This window comes from Erpetoichthys calabaricus, chromosome 2 (genome assembly GCF_900747795.2).
Source record: "Erpetoichthys calabaricus chromosome 2, fErpCal1.3, whole genome shotgun sequence".
In the NCBI taxonomy this organism is placed as follows: domain Eukaryota; kingdom Metazoa; phylum Chordata; class Cladistia; order Polypteriformes; family Polypteridae; genus Erpetoichthys; species Erpetoichthys calabaricus.
The window spans coordinates 202972853-202995557 of NC_041395.2; the positions used below are offsets into that span (position 1 = coordinate 202972853).

General features: G+C 35.0%; 1 protein-coding gene across 3 annotated transcripts in view; it reads left to right on the plus strand.

Moving 5' to 3' along the window:
- The window catches only part of tp63 (tumor protein p63), an 85378-nt gene extending 63630 nt beyond the window's left edge, over positions 1 to 21748 (plus strand). The window contains exons 3-12 of one of the 3 annotated variants that reach the window (XM_051922240.1): positions 3998 to 4184; positions 5277 to 5392; positions 5581 to 5690; positions 6033 to 6157; positions 6314 to 6396; positions 6829 to 6953; positions 17486 to 17640; positions 18268 to 18415; positions 19846 to 19939; positions 20217 to 20295. In XM_051922240.1, the coding sequence (XP_051778200.1) occupies positions 3998 to 4184; positions 5277 to 5392; positions 5581 to 5690; positions 6033 to 6157; positions 6314 to 6396; positions 6829 to 6953; positions 17486 to 17640; positions 18268 to 18415; positions 19846 to 19939; positions 20217 to 20249 (1176 nt within the window). In that variant the 3' untranslated portion in view covers positions 20250 to 20295. Of the gene's footprint in view, positions 1 to 3997; positions 4185 to 5276; positions 5393 to 5580; positions 5691 to 6032; positions 6158 to 6313; positions 6397 to 6828; positions 6954 to 14469; positions 15849 to 17485; positions 17641 to 18267; positions 18416 to 19845; positions 19940 to 20216; positions 20296 to 20396 lie in introns of those variants that run through there. The other 2 variants (XM_028795025.2, XM_051922241.1) reach the window with 2 other exon arrangements.
- Positions 21749 to 22705: the final 957 nt, after the last annotated feature.

The following is a 22705-nucleotide window of genomic DNA, read 5'->3' on the forward strand; positions in this document are numbered from 1 at the left end:
TGATCCCCACTTTGTTCAAGTTTTAAATAAGTGAGGTTTAAACATGTGGTGTATCAGTAAAAACATCAAAATGTTGCTGTGCCTCCTTTAGGACATGATGATAGTCTCAGTATTCATGCTGTACATACAATGTAGCTTAAGATGACAATTCAAATTCTTTCTGGACTGAATTACATAGTTAATGCCCTGGCTTTACAAATACTGTATCTTTCTGCAAATGTACATGTGATGCCTTTGTAATTGCCTTCTTGCTAAGTCCAGGGTTTTTTTTTCCCCCTTCTTTTGTTAGTATTTGCTAACGAGACAGTTGAAAACTTGTAGCTCTACACTTTAGACTGTGATACTAATTACAGCTAACTGTACTGTATTCAGTTGGATGCAAGGATTCACCTCACCACATTTTTCGACAGCAGCTTGGCCTTTATAATTGAGGGGGATTTGATGAATGACTTCTGAATATCTTGTAACCTTCCATTCTTTCACATCACGCTGTAACATGCTGTTACAACTACCTCCATATACCAGGTGAATACTGGGATGATGTTTTTTTTCCAACACATTCATATTGAATTTGCCCCACTAAACTCTAGGGATGCTCCGGTCAGGTATTTTAAGGCTGATACCGATTTCATGTTTCTTGACTGGCTGATTCCATTTTTTTTTGTTTTTTTTCCCCTTTACTAAACTTATTATACTGTTCTCCTGCATAACCAGACAAATCCTATATTAAAGCATATTTTAATAATTAAACTATAGACCACAGGTGTTAACTAATAATTTTATATTAACACAATGACACCTTTTATTGGCTAACTAAAAAGATTACAATATGCAAGCTTTCGAGGCAACTCAGGCCCCTTCTTCAGGCATATTGTAATCTTTTTAGTTAGCCAATAAAAGGTGTTATTTTGGTTGACTTTTCTCTGCATTCATAATGGCTAACACAGTACAACACCCTAGTATTATTAACACAATTAAATTCTTCGGCTTACTTTTCAGTGACTATAAAATACTAAAATAAATACAATTTCCTTAAAATGCTTACTTTAACTAATAAAATGTGAACAAAAATATTCATAATACCTATGGTATAAAAGAAAATAAAATGCTTCTCATAACTAATGAATTATTATTATTATTACCAGTTTTCAAATTGTTTACTTTTTTTTTTCTGTAGTGTACCTAATTAAAAAAAGGAGTTTTTCTTACAAAAAAAATATTTTCACACAATCAGTTGATGTTGGCAATTAAATACTTAAATGTAAATACACATGCACTTATATGTTTTACTCATTTTAAATCATTAATTGCACTTCAATACTTAAGTACTTGTTTCTTACCAAAATGTATACTGTATGACACACAGCAACAAAAAATAAGCACAGTACAAATCTTTAAAAAAACCTATTATATACTAAGCTTAAATTTCATATTCGTCTTTTATCGATTTTTATGATCAGCCTTTTTACCGATCACCAGTCTTTTTGTAATGATTTAAAAAAAATTTTAATGGAAATCAGCCAATTGCGATCAGCAACCAAATGATTGGAGCATCCTTAGTAAACTAGTATAAAAAAATTCAGTTAATTACACCACACATAGTTAAAACAATGTTTTTAGTACATAATGAATTAGGTTCTGAAAATGTCAACTACTTCACTGGAGCTACACGTTTATCTCACAGTGAATTAAACAGAAATACATACATGTTAATGGGATATTTGTACTCAGTTCATCTCATTTTGTTGTCTGTTTTGATTAAGGCGGAATGGTGGCTATAGAGTGGAATGGTGGCGCTGAGGCTAGGGATCTGCACTGGTAATTGGAAGGTTGCCGGTTCGAATCCCGTAAATGCCAAAAGGGACTCTGCTCTGTTGGGCCCTTGAGCAAGGCCCTTAACCACAATTGCTGAGTGCTTTGAGTAGTGAGAAAAGTGCTATATAAATTTAAAGGTTAGAGTCTGTCATTGACTGCATGTATATTGCCTGTTCTTATCTTGTTTTAGCAATGTGATTTACAGTACTGTTTACTCTGTGTGCATAAATTATCTGTCTCATGTCTGGTCCACAGGGCCTTGAAGAGTGCTTCCTGCTATATACAAGCAAACTTCTTTTTCATTTAACCTTCTCTGTAGTCAGCAATGTCTGGCATGTCCCACCAAGTACACACTGTGAATCCTGCATATAAACTACTCATACACGGAACCCTATAAATACCCACTGTTGCTTCTCTGTTGTTAACATTATCTACACTCTGCTGCTTTTGTGAAGTCTGATTCCTTCAGTCTGAATTTCTGCTTCATTTTGCACTTATTTATTTTTTCCTTGTCTTTATGTCTAGCTCTATAGTCTTTATAGACTTTGGGAGTTGTATGTTCATCTTTGAAGTGTTTTGAGCTAAGTGATAATTTGAGAGAAATAGACAATCAGAAATATACAACTCCACCACAGTTATTTGAATGTTTACCTAATGGAGGAGATGGTTGTTTTCACCTTTAAGACATTATTGAATATCCTAATTTAATTAGTTCTACTTTAATACAGGTAATCCAAACAGTTTTATATATTGCTGCTGATTAGTACTTGACTGTGTTTCCTTAATATTCTTGTTAACAAATTTGTACATTATTCATTTCTTTCGGATTCAGCGGGTTGGAAAATGGATGGATGGATGGATGTTATTCATATGCTTAGGACTATATATACTGGGAAATGGTGCTTCACAAAATTTCACAATAATTTCTTTTATGCTAAACAGACAAAAAAAACTATCAAATGTCCTCGCTATCAAAAATATGCACTCAAGCTAACATTTTGTGTGAAATTTGACATATTGGGAGGAACCAAGTCAGTAGAAATTTTATTAAAAGTTACATTAGATTAGAATCTACTTTGGAATGCCAGTAGGAAGTACATCTAGCATACTGTATTATCATGATTTACTAATTTGGACGGAAGATGCAAAAGAGCAAACAAAAAGCTGGTTTGCAGGTCAAAAGTCAAACTGTAAGTTTAATAAACAATAGAGGGAATAAGGGCAGGGGAACTGTAAGATAGAGTGACTTTTAACATTAAATGAAATTTCGAGCCTTTCTCAGACATTTTTTAGAGAAATGTTTTTTAATGAATGTACTACTGTGTGATTTGCGCTAAGCTAAAAAGAAAAGTCAGTCAGTCATTTCCTAACTCACTTTGCCCTGAACAGGGTCATGGGGGGTCTGCTGGAACCCATCCCAGCTAGCAAATGGCACAAGGAACGGAACAAACCCTGGACAGGGTAGTAATCCATAGCAGGCAAGAAGAAAAGTAAAATAAAATATCTTTTAATTTTAATTGTGCTGTGGTATTGGATTTCACAGACATTTCAATAACTGTAACATTTTAGTCCATTTTACACATTAAAAGTGATGCTGAGAAGATTGTTAAAGGAGAAGAAGTAAAAAAAGCAGGTATAGTATTTGAATATTAGCAGAGTTAACATGTTCAGAATATGTGCTTTATTCATTCTTTTACAGAAGAAACACTACCTTAAATTAAAACCCAGAAACACAGGGGGAAATTACACTGCATAATTACTATATTGCAATTAATATTACTCATCTTTGTCTATTATTTGAGACCAGATAGCAAACAACAAGAACAATGCAATTTGTTGGTCTTTCATGGCTGTCTGGCTGAGTAGAATTCCTGAATTTGTACAATAAGTTACTGAACCTGTCTTCATTGCACCTGTATAGCTGAAGAGATTAATTCTCATAAGTAACTTTTCCTTTGAGCTGAAGAAGAGTGAACTTTGAATATCTAAGCTTGGGTAACTGTATTCAAAATGTAAAGGGGAATTTACATTGTAGATTTTAGTAAATGAAATGCTTTCCCTAGCAGCATGCAATCTAACCTTTTTAATTAATTTGTTCAACGGATGTAGTGTGTCTTCTAAAATATTGAAATTATTAGCTGCTTATTTTCCTCTTTCTTTTTCCTCTTGTTTTTACATTTAGTACTCCACTGATTTAAAGAAGCTTTACTGCCAGATAGCCAAGACATGCCCAATTCAGATAAAGGTGATGACTCCGCCCCCACAGGGTGCTGTAATTAGGGCAATGCCAGTGTACAAGAAAGCAGAGCATGTCACAGAGGTGGTCAAACGCTGCCCCAATCATGAGCTGAGCCGTGAGTTTAATGATGGTAAGGAGACGAATGTGAATGTAAACTTACTTATTACTACTTTCTTTAAGGTTGCTTAATTTTTATTCTGAATAATATAGAATAGAACTAATCTTTAAAGAATAGCTGTTTCTATTTATGGATTTCCCCTTTCCTGGTTGCTTTTTTACTGTTGTATCTGCCTGTATTCCCACCTACTTCAAGGCTGATTACTTTTGCTGATATTATATTTAACAGTATTCATTTTGGTATATGGACAGTGGTGAAAATGGAAATTGGCTTACCCGTTTCAACAGATATACACACTTTCGCAGTTGTAATTGGGTAGCTCTGTTTTAATATGAATCACCAATCTTTAATTCAGTAGGATGAACTTGAGCTAAACCTGTTAGCCCCCTTTTTTGAAAGAGTAAGTATATCTGCTCTAAAACAACTCCTATTTGTCAAGTACACTATTTAGCAATAAAAGTATGAAATGTTTGTCTATTCAACTTTGAGCTACCCTACTTTAGCTTCAGTCTGTTGCTCCTGACACAGTATCCAAACTCCTAAAGAAAGAACATTGAGCAGTGAGTTTTGTGTTTAAATTCTTGAAGATCATTAAGACCTTTCCCTTATCTTCATGTGTTGGCCTTCATATAATGCTTGTCTGGTGGTATTTGTCAAGCCTATTTTTTTGTTTTAGCCCCCAGTCATACTAATTTTGGAATCAGCATCATTGATCTTTTGATTGATGTTCTGAAGGACATTAGTATATTTCCTATATTGTGGTGTCCATGACTTAGTATATCACAGACACTAACTTCTGATTTTTGTGTATTGAGCTTATCCTGGGGAAACAGCACAGGCACTTATAATCTTCACCTGGGTAAACACAGGCCTACTGATACTCTTAGAATCTTCTTTTGATATATTCCTGCAAAAGTGTATATGGAAAAGCCTGTCATGTCTTAAAATACTGAGAAAATGGTGTATATTTCCTGCATCATACTTGTCAATAGATTCAGTACATTTGTAGTTACACTGCTGCATCTGTCTTATTATTTAATATTATTTAAACTGGTTCTTAATGCTTCTTGTTCTTGTTCATATATATGTATTTTGATTTTTCAGGTCAAGTAGCTCCACCAAGCCACTTGATAAGAGTGGAAGGAAACAGTCATGCACAGTACGTGGAGGATCCAATAACTGGTCGACAGAGTGTTCTGGTGCCATATGAACCTCCACAGGTAGTTTTAAATAGCTATTCTTCAGAACTTCAATAAGAGCTTAATTTCCCATGTGTAATGGGTCTTTCAATATACTGTATAGTATGTGATAATAAGCTTTTTTTATTTAGACCCAGTTTACCTGGATTACTTTACTCTTTGTGGTGCAACATTACACCATTCCCTCTGATATCAGTTCTTCTTTTCAGGTGGGCACCGAATTCACCACTATTTTATATAACTTTATGTGCAACAGCAGTTGTGTAGGAGGAATGAACAGGCGTCCAATTCTCATCATTGTGACATTGGAAACTAGAGAGTAAGTGTGGCAGTTTTTAGATATTTGGGTACTTTGTAGTTGAATGCGGCTTTTTATAACTGCATATCTTGCTCACTTGAATTGTCAATTAGGGCCCATGGTACATTTGGAAAAGATAAAACTTTTATGCGAAGGACCAATAATGATAATGAAAGTTGTGCTCTAAAAAAATTTTTTTAAACCAAATGTTTCAAAGTCATTAAAGATTATTTTGTTTTAATATTTGTAATGACTGTTTGATTTCACCTATCTTGGTTAATTTTAAGAGTGTTATGTAGAAAAGATCATCAGCCGCAAGAAGTTTTGTTTATTATTTATAAATTCAAAACACTTGTCTTTCAGTGGCCAAGTTTTGGGCCGCCGCTGTTTTGAAGCACGGATTTGTGCCTGCCCAGGCCGAGATCGAAAAGCAGATGAAGATAGCATTCGAAAGCAACAGGTCCCAGATGGGACAAAAAATGGTGATGGTAAAAACTGCTTTATTTCCTCTGTTGAAATTTTCTTCTTTCAGTATTGTGGCTGCATGCAGTGTGAATGTTTCCATTTCATTTTGGAATAAAATTTTATATACTTAACTAGTCTGGTATGGCATTTTGTCTGACCTCAATGATGTTTGTTTCCAGCTTTTCGGCAGGCCTCCCATGGAATCCAAATTCAGTCAATTAAAAAGAGGAGATCAACAGATGATGAATTGTTTTGTTTGCCTGTAAGTATTCTTTAATTTTCAGAAAAATTGCATATTTAGGGTGGCATGGTAGAGCAGTGTGTAGCGTTGCTGCCTCACAGTAAGGAGACCTGGGTTTGCTTCTCGGGTCCTCCCTGTATGGAGTTTGCGTGGGTTTCCTCCGGGTGTTCCAGTTTCCTCCCACAGTCCAAACACATGCAGGTTAGGTGTATTGGCGATCCTAAATTGTCCCTAGTGTGTGCTTGGTGTGTGGGTGTGTGTGTACCCTGCGGTGAGCTGGCGCCCTGCCCAGGGATTTGTTCCTGCCTTGTGCCCTGTGTTGGCTGGGATTAGCTCCAGCAGACCCCCGTGACCCTGTGGAAGGATATAGCAGGTTGGATGATGACTGAGTGACTGATTGCATATTTATGCTTTTGTTTGCTAAGTGCTCAATTTTCACTTTTATAATTTTAGATCAAAGGACGAGAGACATATGAAATACTACTGAAAATTAAAGAGTCCCTTGAGCTCATGCAGTATCTGCCACAGCATACAATTGAAACATACAGGCAGCAACAGCAGCATCTGCTCCAAAAACAGTGAGTTCTGTTTTTTAACTTGACTTTGTCTCTTTCTAATTTCCTCTGTTGTTGGATATTTTTTGATGTTTTCAGGTGTTAAAATTAATATTAGATATACAACCTTAAAAAGAACAAATAATATATTTTTATTTCCTATATCACTGTTGAAGAAGTTATTACCCTATAGTTAAATCATGCAAATTAAAGGCATAATTAGAGTCAGCTGATTGAACACAGGCAGGTTTGATTATAGTCAGTCCTCTTAAATATAAACCACATGTAATTTCATCCTTTACTATGAGAATCAGTTTACCAGCACAAAGATTCAACAAACACATAATGCCACAAACCAAGCAAATTTCTGAAGAAATTGAGTAAAATAATTGTTGATATTGATCAGACTAGAAAGGGCTGCAATGACAGTTTTAAGACTCTGAGATTATACTAAGGTTCAGTGATAGCCATTATCTCCAGAAGGACAACACTTTTACTAGTGATGAACCTTTCCTGGAATAGCCAACCTGACAAAATTACTCCAGAAATTTAATTCATAAAGTTCCCAAGGATCCTAAAAGAAATGTTCAAAGAACTGCTGTCTTCTCTTACCTCAGTGTAGATCAGTGTTCCTGGTGCCACTGTCAGAAAACACTAGGTAGAAATTTATTTCGTTAGTGAACAGCACATGGACAGGATTTCTGTGTTGTCTGCTTTCCTGTGTAAAATGAGCACTAATGAACACAATAGTGTGATTTGGTGTACTTTAGCACACAACATTTACAAAATGTCATATTTATTTACAAGAAAACTGCACTGCTCTGTGGATCACCTGTGGCTGAAACTTAAATGACATCTTAAGCAAATTAACATTCTACAGGAAGGACATAATACTAAAAGTCAAAAATGGTGGCTGTGTGGCAGTGCTTTTCTGTTTCAGAGCATGGAATTTGTTGTTTTTTATATAATATAAAGAAGGTCTGTTTGTCCAGACAGTCTGGCCAATCTGATTTGTCAGTTTAGCTTTGATATCGCACAATCAAAGCTAAACTGACAAATCAGATTGGCCAGACTGACTGGACAAAGTCGGATTTTGAAATGCATAAGGATTAGTAAAGGTGCATGTGGAGCACTGAGAAAGTGGCTTACAAAGAAAGGAAGTGTAAAACTGGACAGGAGGTTAGAAAAGCACCTAGAAAATGACAGTCAGTGAAGCATGCTTTATGGTGACGTGCTTGAAACAAGGAGTACTAGTTAGGAGACATTCACACACACACAAATACAGAGGAAAGACGCTGAAGGTACAGGTAGGGCAAAAGATAGCAAATATTTTTTAAGTATTCTATTACCTGTCATCGACAGGTACCATGGCTGGTAATTACATAAACCATAAATGTATATCCTTTATCAGGAAATTCTTAAGGAGAATGTGTAGCCATCTGTCTGAAGCTGAAGCATTCTTAATTCAAACATGAAAACAAGTCCACGAATGTAAAGGAGCTAAGTTAAAGATATGGGGCCTCATACAGTATATTGCACCATGCGAAGAATTCACACTAAAACATGCCGTACGAGACAAAATTGGAAATGTGTGTACGCGCAAAAAAATCCACATGCATATAACTGTGTGTACTCCAAATTACATGCACTTTCCCTTTATAAATCCCAATGAATGTGAAATTTAACGCACATGCATGCACCTACAAACCCACCCCAACTCCTCGCAGAATTTCACATATTTGAATATGCAAATCAATATAAATAGCCCCTTCCATTCAGTGTTTTGCTAAAAGACAATAAGAACACATGGAAAAAAACAAAAATTTCACAGAATGGGACATTGTATGCTTGATTGCTGGTACAACAAATAGTTCTGAACAGTTATGAAGCACAGCACCAACTGTGGTCATCACTGCTCTTGGGAAAAGAATGGAGATAAACACCGTCAACTCAGAGAGGTCAGTTGTACCATGTGAACGTCACTGACAGAATAAAACTGAATAATAAAAAAACAAGCGCTAACTCTTACAAGCAGCCAAAATTTACACCGGGTGTTACAGACTCAACTCAAATGTATGTTTTTATTATATTATAGCAATAATAATAATAGCAGCTCACTACTCAAAAAGTGGAGCACCACTCCTTGAACCTGGAATTATAAGGCAGCACTTCTTACCGCCGCACCATTGAAGAATACATATCAACTTCCTGTCAATTGACATTTGAGCCTGGGTTTTTAACTCAGACAGCAGCATGAAAATCGAATGATTTTTTTTCTTTGGTTATATTATTCAATTAAAGCACACATGTTTATTTAATATTTGGACTAAGTCTTCACACATTATACACTTCATGTCATTATTAGTATAACATGGAAAAAGTTTCTGTTTTAGCTATGTATTCAGCAGTTCCTGTCATCCTACACTTACACAGATCGTTGTAGACACGGAACACACACCAAATGTACAGTATGTATTCCAAATAACAATATATTATTTCCCCTATACAACTATAGGCACCTCACTCCCAGATAAAGAGACCTGAGCTCTGAGAATTTTGTGACAGACTCAGCTCCATCGTTTGGGTGGATGGGATAGCAGGCTGCTTGTGCTGATTGACACATTTGCAAAACAAAAGATGCAAACAAAGAACAAAAGATGGAGAGATGCAAAAGAATTTAAAGTGGCCTGGGATTATGAGTTTTTTCGTAGGCTTCAGAGATTCTAGTGTTAATAAAGTGGAAATGCTTTCTATTTACATAAGCAAATTCATTCCCTGAAGGCACCTTTATAATGTAGCGTTGGCACCAAACACCACAACAGATCAGTTCTCGACTCTTTACATGGCTCTTTGAGGTGACTCGTTATCCTTAAAAGGATTGCTTGCCTTTTGCCGCACTAGTTGGAAAAAGCACCTGAGACTGTGTGGAGCTGCCATTTTTATAGGTTATCCTGCCATAGATGATGTAATGCCAGCTCATTCTTTTGGTGATTCATCCCTCTGGCTGATGTAACTTGTCCGGTGCCATTGCAATAGCAATGTGCGTGCAGTTGACCACTCCGATTACGTTTGGAAAACAGGATATTGCTGCGAATTGTGCTTTGATGTTTGTCTGTTCAACTGCAGTTCAAGGAAATCTTATATATCAGGATGGCAAGTGGATAATATCATCCTATACAGCTCTCATGGGACGACTGAATGATGTTTGAGAAATACCCAGTCGGTCAGGAAGTTCATGTTAAATAGCACCTGTGGCGAAAAACCCGGGAGTAGACAGAACTCGCAAAGGAGATGGTAGAGCACAATTCCTCAAAGTCTGCCTTTGTAAAGCCGGTGCCACTTCAGCACACAGCTCCAAGAGGATAGCTCTTGAAAATCGAAATCAACTTAGAAGCCAGTAATCATCATCTATAAATACTAATTCTTCCATTTTCAATGTTATCTAACAACACTAAAGCAGCTATGGTAGTTGGATTAATTTGGCCATTCCATGCACCATTATATTTTTACAGAGTGATTGTAATCAAGTGAATTAAATTTGTAAACGATATGCAATTAATTTTGCTGTATTTGATAACAGCCATGTCTTGGATATGAATATGAAAAAGAAAGGGAAACCACAAAGAAACAGTAGCACTGCTTTGACGCAGAGTGCCACCAGTTTGCAAAACCAAGCAGAAAAGTGTGTAAGCAAGGTGTGAGGCTGCTGTGAAAATGTGCATGGCTTTACGCTAAGTTTAGTTTTTATACATTTCTAAGTGATCATGGAAATGGGTGTACACGACATTTGTGTGCATACGCACTGTTTTTACATGAGGCCCTTGATCTGGTTAGTCAAAATCCAGTACTCAAACCAATAAAAATGCTGTAGCAGGACCTGAAACAAACATTTATGCTTGAAAACCTGCAAGTGTTTCTAAATTAATGCAATTCTACATGGAACACTGAGCTAATATGTGAATGCAATAACACACAAATATTTGTTCCTCCAGATTCCTTTTTCCTAATTATTAGATTGTTGAAAGCCTGAAAAAATTCAGTGTCTAAAGTATGCAAGGTGGCAGATAATTTTTCATGGTGCTACATTTTACTTTTTTCTTCAATTTGCCTCTGAAGTTAAACATTTTCATGATTCTATAAGATCTTATTTCCTTAAACTAAGAAATTTAGAAACTTTTTGTTTTTATTTACTGGCATAAATTGAAAGAATACTTCTCCCAGTATACTTGTTTAGTTGTCACTTTACCTGTATTGCTTGTAGTGATGGTCTACAACAATTTTTAATCACATTTTTATGAAGGACAGAGATAGCAAAGTGTCTGATACAACTAGCTTCAGTGGGAGTCAGCGGAGCCCAACATTGAAAACTAACAAAGAATATAAAAATATTAATGAAAAAAATCTGATTATGTGTGTTGCATAATTTGCACATCCGTTATCCATCATATGCTCACATTGGCTAAAAAAATAGAGTGATGCAAGAACATAAAGTGAATTCAAGAGAGTAGCTTTTGAACTGAAGACCCACCTGCCCCCTCATTCATTTGTCAAGAGCCTTGTCTTCTTTAGGACACCCACAGCTTCTGAATGCTGTTTGCCATTGTTTAAAAAATATCTTTAGAAGCAAGTAAGAGAACACGAAAGTTTAACAAAAAAATGAAAAAAATTAGTTAATATAGATTATGTTTTGTTCTGCAGGGCTTCAGTGGATGCATATTTTTATTTTGGCCTGGTTTTTTTATTAGAAACAAGCCTTTGCTGATAATGAAAGATGAATCTTATATTTAAGATGTTTCCTTTCTAAGGTTATCATCCAAATGATTTGTGGATTACAGCAGATCAGTGATTCTCACTATTCCATTTTTTAGTCTTTCATTTCTTCTGAGTATCTGCATCAAACTAGCACAATTTCACCTCTGGCATTACACAGTATGTTAGAAAAGCTGTTGCACCTATATTTTAATGTGTTAGATTGAACAAAAAATAATCAGCAAGTATGACTCCGGAATTGACTCATTATTTAGTTTCTTAAGTATAATTTTGACTCTGAAAGTACCGTAACTGTTTCACAGTGTTAAAAGTAATTACAAAAGCACACAAATGAACCACTAATTATTCTCAATCATTTTGTTAGTTTCTGGCATCCAACTAACTGTGGAAGTTATAAGAGTGCAATGCAAATCTGTACTATGCAGAATCTAGAAACTTTACTGTGGACTATGTTACCTTGTAGACTGTTTTACTTGTCAAAATCATTCTTTGGCACTTAGTGCCACTGTTGCATTTCACAGGTACTATTCCTGTCCATAAAATACATTTTATTTATATAGCTCATTTCCCATGATCAGGGCACTACACATACTGGGAGCCTTGGGATTCAACAATAAAAAGACTAAATCGTCTATTTATTAGGTTGTTCTAAATTGACTGCATATGAAGCCATTTGGCCTGGGTCTTCAGAACTTTGACTTTGGCTTTTACCAATTGACCAGGATCCCTAAGAGATTTATTTTCTCTAAGAATGCTCTTAACTGTAGTCTTTACATTCCTTTCCTCAATCATCAACATAGCATAACATTCTTAAATTCACTTAGACTAGTTCTGGGTCACAAAGGGCTGAAGCCTACCCTGGCTGCATTGGATTCAAGGCAGACTGACTGACTGACAGTTACAAGCTCTAGACAGAGTACCATTCCATTACAGAGCACAAACATGTACGCACTCATACTAAAACTGGGGCAGATTTAGAGACACAAATTAGCTTAATCCATATGTCAATAGAAATTGGGAGGAAAATCTACATGGGAATGGGTAGAATGCAGGCTCCACATGGACAAGGACTGGGCACAAGATTTGAAAGCAGTATGCTAGATTTGTGAACCTGCCGCATTAACCTACTGTTCCACTATTGACAACTGTCCATAATCGATTTCATGTGAAAACTTGCCCTAATTTAGTTATGTCATTACTGAGATTAATTCTATTTCACTTTATGTATGTAAGCATGTTTATGTATATAAATACAATATGGTTTAACCTAGTGTACTGTATTTTTTAAGCAGTGACACTTCATACAGTATAAGTTCTGCTTAAATAGTCATTTGCATATTTATACAGTTTTGCAAAATTGTATTCAAGACTTGTACCAAAAAAAAATCCAACAAATCTGTGCCCAAAACTGCTGCAGACATTTAACAACCTTTTCTTTGCATTCTCAACCATACACTTTTTCATTGAGAGAATGTTTTATGTAAATTGGTAATTTGCCTAGGACTGAATTAAAAATTGGTCTATGTAATAAAAATCACTTGTTATTAGAACACATGGTAATAATTGCAATTGTCCAGCACAGGCTATGTGCCAGTCACCTCATCTGTCTGCTTGAAGTCAAAATTTGTAGGGCCTCCCAGGTTTCCCGACAAACTCTTTAAGGTCATATTACATCACTGTCTAGGCTTGTGCAAATCACTTGATGAGAGACAGAAGGCCAGGTAACGTGTTATTTGAAACGCTGTCACTCCTTGAGCAACTGTTCAACCACATCCTTTAGTTAAAAAATATGATGATGCTGAGGTCATCAAAAGACATCTCAAACACAGACATAGACTAGCAAACAATTAATAAAGGGAGACCTTTATATAGTTATATATTCCAGTGTAAAATTTTACAGTAAAGCAAGTGAGTGCTGATTTTTTTTTTTTACCTTTTGCTTTGCTGAAATGACTTTGTTAACTTAGATTCAAAGTTGTTTTGTTGACATTATAATGGAAAAATACCTTAAAAAACAATGTGACGTACATATTCACAATATAAATTTGATTCCAACAGTAGATTTAATTTCAAATATTAATAATCCATTTTTTAAACACATATCCATGTCAGGGTTCATAAATGGTTTGAGCCAATCCCAGCAACAACTTCATGACAGTATGTCACAGCAGAACTGGGTCAATTTTCAAAGTCATTCTCCTGGAGCTATGAGCAGGACCTTTTATGCCATTGTGACAAAAGTAAAAACAATCAGAAAAAATAAATGAACATTTGATATTGAGTGTTGAAATAATACTGAAACTGAATGAATGAATGAACTGATCTGTCAGATAAGAGAAGAAAAAGAGCACTTTAACTTTCTTGTTTTTAAGGCATAAAAGTGACACCTAGTGGATCTAAGGGAAATTTTAGGACCCCAATTTAGGATGATAAAAAGTGTTCTCTAAATACAGAAAGAAAAAAACTAGGTTTGGTATTTAGATACTTTTGCTCTAGGTCATCGTCCTTGCATCTTACAGTAGATTCAATGACAACACCACTAATTTGTATGCTGCTTGAGATTACTACATTTTATTTTTGCAACTATGGTTAAAACGTTGCACAGGCAACATCAAAGTAGCTTTCATCATATAGATTTGGGTTATTCTGCCTTTCAGAGAAATCTTTTTATATGTTTTTCTTTATTATGTCCTTTCTATTTAGTATCTTCTGCCTTTATTTGTTCTTTCACTTTCTCTTTTTTCTTCTCTTTTCCTGCCTCTGTCTACAGTTTTCTTAAGGCCTACCTCCAAAGTGAACTTTTGGAGCCACAGCATGGCAAGGAGAGACTCTCCAGTACTGAATAAGACCATCTTAAATGTGGCTTGTTTTATCCAAGGGCACTTAGAGACCCTCAGTAAAACCAACGTCAGCAGCTGCTGTATGATCGGTGAACGAGGAGAGTTGCTTGATTTCGACCACTGCACATGTGTGTCAAATATTATGGAATTAAAGAATAAAGAATATCGTTTGTTGGAGTCCTTTCAGAATACCATGTGAAGATTTTTTTTCTTGTTTGCTAGTTTAGCTTTCTGTTCAGGTGAAGTTAATGAATCCGTGAAATAAAACAAACAGGTGACGTTAAATTATATAAATGTATAGAGCACTAGCTCAAAGTGTATAACTTGGATTTGTGCGGTCAACATAAGGTATCACCTGACAGCTGTGGATTTATTTGTTATTTGTTTGCTTTGTGTGAGTTGTGTCTCTGAGACATAAGGATAAATCATTTACAGTGAGGCACAGACAACCATTGCTTGTTTGCTTTCTTGTATTCTTATTTTAAATTAACATTTTGTTACACATAGAAATCTACTAAAGGAGGGTTGGAAGTGATGTAATGTTGCACAGTAGCTGTAGCCTTTTCCAGTCTCACCAGCATCCTTTTTGGAAAGGTTGATGTCCCAATCTGCTGTACAGCTGCCTTGTTTGCATTTCTCCAGCATAATTTGAATTTTAGTATTGAATGAAGATTGAATTGAATAGTATGTTGAAGAGGATGTGTTTTTTTTTTAATTTGACCCATTATGTAATCCAAAAAAGCTATATAAAGTTAGCAATTGATAAAGGTTTAGTTTCCCCTCCTATCATACATGTTGCTGGAATGCTCTTTAGAGCTGCTGTACAGTATGCAGTTTGAAAGTGTATTACATTTTTGTGTCTCGCACTTATAATTAATTTTGTACAACCTCCAGGTGGCTGGAGATGTCTTTGTACTAAGAGCAGCCATTTAGTGCCTGAAGGTTTCCCACTCCAGTTAACAATTCTCCTGGTGATGCAGGAGCATTAATGGACTTTACTGTTGATAGAACCTGCTTTCCGTGTTGGTCTTCTTGTGTTTGCTGTGGAGCTGGCCTCTTATATTATTTTTTTCTTCATTAATATTAATGAAAGTGCTGGTCATATTACAGATTTCTGCTGGACAGGGTTATGTTTCTGTAAGCTTCTTGTCATATAGCCAAGTAAGTACTGTGTGTAATAAAGAAAATTAATTAAAGTGCAATAATGTGCAGAACAAAAAAAGGTGCTCAAGTAAATCAATATGCTGTTCTGTTAAAACTCTTTTTAAGCCTTTAGGCTTTATTTTTCAATAAAAGTCTTTTTTGCTCAGTCTGTTTTCTTCTGTTTTTATACTGTTTATTTCATTCATTTGTTCTTTACTATTGATGAACTGTAAGAAAATAATCTAGGATGACAGCAAATCAGTAGTTGCTTACACTAAATTACAAGTCTGCTTACACTTTTTAAATTAAAAGCAGAGGACACCCCACTAATTTACTTACTTTTTATTAAAGTAAGGATTGTAGAAAACATGGCAGTAATTGGTTTAAGGCTACAACCTACTTGTAAATTAAACTTGAACAATTAAACTACAACAAATTTTAAAACACTGACAATAAAGTGGTGACAAAAACCTTTCCCACGTTTGCACACCATAATCTTTTGTACAGTTCAGATTGTATTCCATGTCACACACAGCAGCTGGAAACCTGTATGTATTTGCAAGCCTGTACTGCATACCATCACTGAAGTATAAAATAGCAAAGTCATTTAGTGAATGAAAGTAAGTTTGCACTTTGTATTGGTGGATGTAAATGTGTTTTAGTGTCAATTTACAGTTGATTGTGAATGGTAGTACAGTAGTGGCAATTTAGACAATATGAATTAATACAAATTTAGTCAGGTTGGCCTTAAAAAGAGTCCATACTTTATATTATACAATGTAAATTAAATGACATTTTTCTCTTGGCAGCAGTAAAAAATACATTGTTACTACATTTTATTTTTATAATGGCCCATTAGCATTTCAGTTAATATCCAGTAGACTGTTGTTAACATTTGTAAGTATGATTAAAATTTAAATAGAAAGGAAACTAACATTCACACCACCACTAAGTAATAATTACGGGGTACAGATTCAGAGGTGTTATTTGATACCCATCCCAACTTGAAGTGACTTTTCTAAAACAGACTTTTCAGAAAACGTTTGCAGTATATAAGAAAGCCATCTCTCTCTCTCTCTCCGTCTCTCTGTATAAACATTGACATGAAATATAAATATTAATTACTGCCAAAAGTGAAGTCAACAAGATTATTAGTTATTATTAATTTAATTGTCAAGAGTGAGTGTATGTATGCGTGTCTGTATGCATTCAATTGTATTTTACAGATGTACACATACATACAACCAAACAAAGAACTTGTTTCACTTATTGTGTTTCAGAGATGCAAATTTATAGTAGCTCCTAGCTGAGTTAATTTGGCCATGGAATACCTAACAGTTCATAAATGTTGGTACTTAAATATAACAGTAGATAAGGAAGATGTAGAAGGATTTGCATAGCTACCAATATTGCAATGAACTGAGGAAGATGGGAGTAGTCTGACCAGTTATCCAAAGACCAATTAGAAGAATAGTTGTACCTGCCATACTTCTCTAGCTAATAATATGCACTGTAACTATGATGCTTTTTGGGGCATAAATAGGAAGAAAATAAAAGCTTATTAAGATTATGACTATCACTTAATTCCATTAACCTTCAAGTAATAATTACAGATTAATTGTCTGTGAAAGAAATACCAGAAGGCAAGGAAGTCTTACTAGCTTTAGCAGATTTTTAAAAATCTAATTCTTAATGTTTTTTCACATTTAATTCAATGTCACTACTTCAATGGGTTTGCTGTTGTTAAAGATATGCTGTCATTGATGAGGAGAGTAACAGCATGCATACTTTTCCACGCCTCAGGACCTCCTTGCAGTCACAGCCGTCCTTTGGTTCCAGCTCACCTCCTCTCAGCAAAGTCCCAAGTATGAACAAATTGCCCTCTGTCAGCCAGCTCATCAACCCACAACAGCGAAACACATTGACCCCTTCTGGCATGTCAGGAAGTCTTTCAGACAGTAAGTATCAACCTTCATTTGTAGGTGCTCTTTGCAGGCAGAACAACCTTAACAGCAAATGATTGTGTCCTTTGGTCACCATCTAGCAGTAAAACATTTTCTAAACATAGTTGTGATTTTCATTAAACTTTCATTTGTATCCTGTGTAGAGAAAAGCCAAGCAAAATGACACCTTTTATTGGCTACCTGAGTTGCCTCGAAAGCTTGCATATTGTAATCTTTTTAGTCAGCCAATAAAAGGTGTCATTTTGCTTGGCTTTTCTCTACATTCATAATGGCTAACACGGTACAACACCCTAGTACTATCCTGTGTAGAAAATGCTCCCATTATATTTCATGTTTATTGTAAAGACAATAGAGTTTGTAAATTCCACTAATCTGAGTAACCTCTTCTGTTTATTACAAATAACATTGTTCTTCTTATATAGTTAATTGACATATTAAGAAACATTGTTCTAGTGATGAGTCACAGTTTCTGATGTAATGCTGCATTGTCAAGTTGTAAAGTGTTAGGAGGAGGAGGTTAAAACAGAAGACAATCCCAAATTTCAAATGAGATTTTTTGGACATTTATTTAAAATACATTTTTGTAATTGTTACATTTTTATTGAACTTGTTTTTTTGTAGTGACTCCAATGATGGCAACACACATGCCAATGAACAATGATATGAATGCACTGAGTCCCACGCAAGCTTTGCAGACTCAACTTCCTATGCCACCTTCATCCCATTGTACTCCTCCACCACCCTACCCCACTGACAGCAGTATCTCAAGGTAAGCCAGCTGAAGCTTTACAGTAAAATAAAAATATTTAGAGAAACCTGCTGAATGTCTACAGAATAGAATAAGAATTTCATTTGAAGAGTATAATTTCTGTGTTTGCTTACATACCTTCGGGGAGGGTAAAGCTGAAGTATGTGGGGAAAGTGACAGGGAGAACAGCATACTTTACAACTTAGAGACACTTCTGGCAAATAAAGAAAGCAAAGAAGCTTTACCATTTCTGTCTTGACAAATGAAGAAGTTTAAGAAATTCAAGAAGCTAAATAATTAATAAACAAACAAATGTGGTTGATTTGTGGTATGTTCCAAACATATTTTTCACATAAAGTACAACGGATTTTAGAATAGTACACTGTAAATGAATATACCACCTAGACCCTGCCTGTGTAGAGCTATTCATATGATTAAGTGTATTTTCTCCATCTGGTTCATTTTCATTTCCACATGCTAAAGGCATGAAGGTTAAGATGATGGGTGAATCAGCACAGGCAAGTAATATGTACAATTCTGCCCAACACTTGATTGGTACTTCATTAATTTGTTCTACTTTACACCTGATGCAGCAGGATAGGCTTCACTTTCAATCAATATCATTTTAAAATTATTAGGTTCATGAACATGGTGTTTATATATCAGGAGGGCCTTAAATCAAACACTTAACTAAAAAGGAACCTAATGATCTTTCATGAACAAAATGTCAACTCGTTCATGTAGCTAATGTATCAGAAAGCATTTCTGAGTAGGGCTGATTACTTGAGCGTCTTTCAAATTAACAATCAAACCAGAGGCATATATGTGTAATGTGAGAGACCATCACTGTTGGTAGAGATTGGCCTAACCTTATGATGGTACTAACTTACTTCTCGGAATTTGTCATATTGGCAGATGATGCAATGTGTTGTCCTCTGTTGTTTCATGTAATTCTGTTGTTTACATTTAAGCCACTTACTTAACAAAAGTATGAGGTGCAAAACATGTAAAACATTGTTTTTGATTTAGGAAAAAGTCTGTCGTCTATACATTTTCAATGATATTTTAACTGGAGAGCAACAAGTTGATTTGCAAAGAAACCGAAAGTAATTAAATCAGTTCATTTACTTTTAATAATATACACTTACTGTTTGAGAAGATTACATATTTACCAATGCAATATAGTCAAAACCAAGCAACTGATACTCATAATAGTCATAATGAGCTATACTAAATGACATTTGAAAAGTATCCATTCATAATAAGTTTTTTTTAAACTGTAGGATGAAACTGCATGATTCCCCCCACTTAGTACCCAGGCTGGATTTTAAGAAATAAAGAAGCTATTAGCTACTTGTCATCTTGTTTTGTTGCCCGAGTCACATGAATTTTCACTTTTTTTAAAGGAAAAACTCCCATGTTATAGAACTGTTATTCTTTTGTTGTTCTAGCTTCCTTGTACGACTGGGCTGCTCATCTTGTTTGGACTATTTCACCACACAGGGTCTCACTAACATCTATCAGATTGAGCATTACTCTCTGGAGGTAAGAGTCTGTATATCTTACAGAAATTCTGAATACAATTTAGACTGGACAGAAATCAAGATGAAATTAAGCAAACTATTTTATTATCCTTATCGTTTGTAAAATGCTTCCTAAGATATGTGGAAGTCACAACATTTATTTTAATGAAAATATATATTAGTTTGTGGCCACAAGACAGAATGTACACTTTTCCATTATTCTGCAGTCAGATTTACCACCATTATGTAATAAAGGAATTGCTTCCTACATTGTTTATATTTTCTTTTTGACCAAATAGGCTGCAACACCCACTGCATCAACCTTCGGCTAAATGGAAATATCTCATTGTGCCTTGTGGTTACAGAAATAATATTGAAGGATCTTTTAAAAGAAAGGGAAGGTTTTTTCATTCTACTGACATAGAAATATATAACAAGGATTTCAAACATGTGAATTGTAAATTCCACTCCCCCGGCAGGACTTGTCCCGACTGAAAATCCCAGAGCAGTTCCAACATCTCATTTGGAAGGGTATCCTGGACCATCGGCAATCATTGGAGTATTCACCTCCACCTCACCTGCTGCGTTCATCCAGTGGGGCATCGACGGTCAACGTGGGTTCTGCTGAGGCACGCGGAGAACGTGTTATCGATGCAGTACGCTTTACTCTGCGTCAGACCATCTCCTTTCCTCCACGCGATGACTGGAGTGATTTCTCATTTGATATGGATGCCCGACGGAATAAGCAGCAGCGCATCAAGGAGGAAGGCGAGTGATGTGAACCTCTGGGCATATATAGCTGAGACTTACTAGATCAGGAGTTCCTTGCTCCTTCCCTTAAACTACTAAAGGCCTTTGCACTTATTTTGGTTTTCAGATGTAGCTTTTCTATGTTGTTTAGGCACCATTTGGTTTAGCAAATGTGTCAGAGCACTTACCCACGAGAATTTCATCTTCTGAATATACACATTGTGGGGGAATGTTTCTATGCATTCACACTTTAAAAATCTAAGCTGAAATATAAGCTAAAGGAGTTCAAAGTTATATAATGTCAAGTTACATTTTTGTATATGTAATTAAAAAAAACTGCAAAAAGTATTAGGTCATCTTTAAATAAGTGTATTTGCTGGTTGCAGTTAAATTCAGCATTATCCGGTTATAATTATGCCTTTTTCAGTGTCACTCTGCTGGTTGCAGATTTCTTTTCTCCTTAAACATATTCTTTTCAAAAAGTATTGCATTATAGCAACACATGCAGAACCTGTAATGAAAACATTGCTTATATTTACATAAAGTGGTAAATCATTTCATAAAGAGAAGAAAATACATTGTGTAAATATATGTACATTATATGTGCATTATATGTTATATACAAATATATAAAAGATGCTTCTCCCCAGAAGGTGCATATGCAGCACTAAGAAAAAGCCTAAGAAAACAGGGTTATGGAAGATGCATGTGAAATATCTATAATTATAAAGTCCAAAATTTCAACAGGTAAAATTTTAAATATGTTTTCATAATTGTTGTGTACAGGAATATTTCAATTTTTTGAATAAATTTAAACAAAAAAGAAGTTAATTACACAGTTATGTGGATACTGATAAGATATCTGTATAAAAATAAACTTACTTTGCTTGCCTTGTTTTAACTTTGAAGCTTGAAACAAAAACAGCAAATTAAGTAGAGCTAGTCAATTTTATATCTAATTGTAAAAAAGCTTGTATATAGTTTTCAGTTAAAAATTTATAAACTTTTTTTTTATTTTAGAAAATGTTCATAAGACATCTAGTCTTTCAATAAAACTTTAAATAAAAAAGGTTGTTTGAATGTATTTGATGTGTTTGAGTTTTGGACAGTGAAAATGAAAATACAATTCATTGTATTTGTATCATTAAAATATTGATTTATTAATGATATTTATAGGTTTTAATAACTTAATTAAATAAGGCAAAATTGACCATTTACATAAAAGTTGCACATATACAGAGTTAAAAAAGGATCTCTGAGGAGAGGCAGTTGCCAATGCTTTTGCACTCGCTAAGTGATCAAAGAAAGTACAGCATGAGCTCTGCATTGAATACTCCAAAGAAGTGGCCTGAGAAACACCTAAAAGTGAAACAGTACTTTAAATATATCAGCAGCTGGACGTAAACGTAAACCCAAAGGAAGGCAATTGCTCTTCATTAACATACCATTGTTAAGACATTTGCTGGGTTAAAATCGCTTATATCTTACAGTAAAATATTTAAATGCATTTTGTAAAGATATCTGGAGCAGTGCTTTGGTGTCATAGTGATGGTGCATAAACACTAGAACTGATATCATGTCCCAGTTTGTGTGGCAAAAGTAACTACAGTTTTATTTTTATTCGTTTCTTTCACTTCTTTGGGTGTCAAAGCTGAGCTTATACAGTGTCGGTGTTACTACCGTATTCTTCGCTGAATATCCAGATATCAGCTGAAATGTACTTTTACAATAATTTCATGTTCCACATGTTTGTGCATAATTGTTTAGTTTAATTAGTACAAAGATGTATTACCTTGTGCCAAAAAGATGCTCTACTGGTAACAGATACGAATCATGAATACCCATGCACCATCCACTCATTTCTATTAGGATGCCTCCCACCAAACAGTAAAGTGCTATATAACAGATAATATGGTGGTAATTTATACCAGTCTTTAAATTTGGAGAATAAAACTCATCATCAAATGAATGTTAATATGAATATGAATATTCAGTTTCTCTACTACTGCAATTTTCATTCTCGTCATGAAGCCATGCC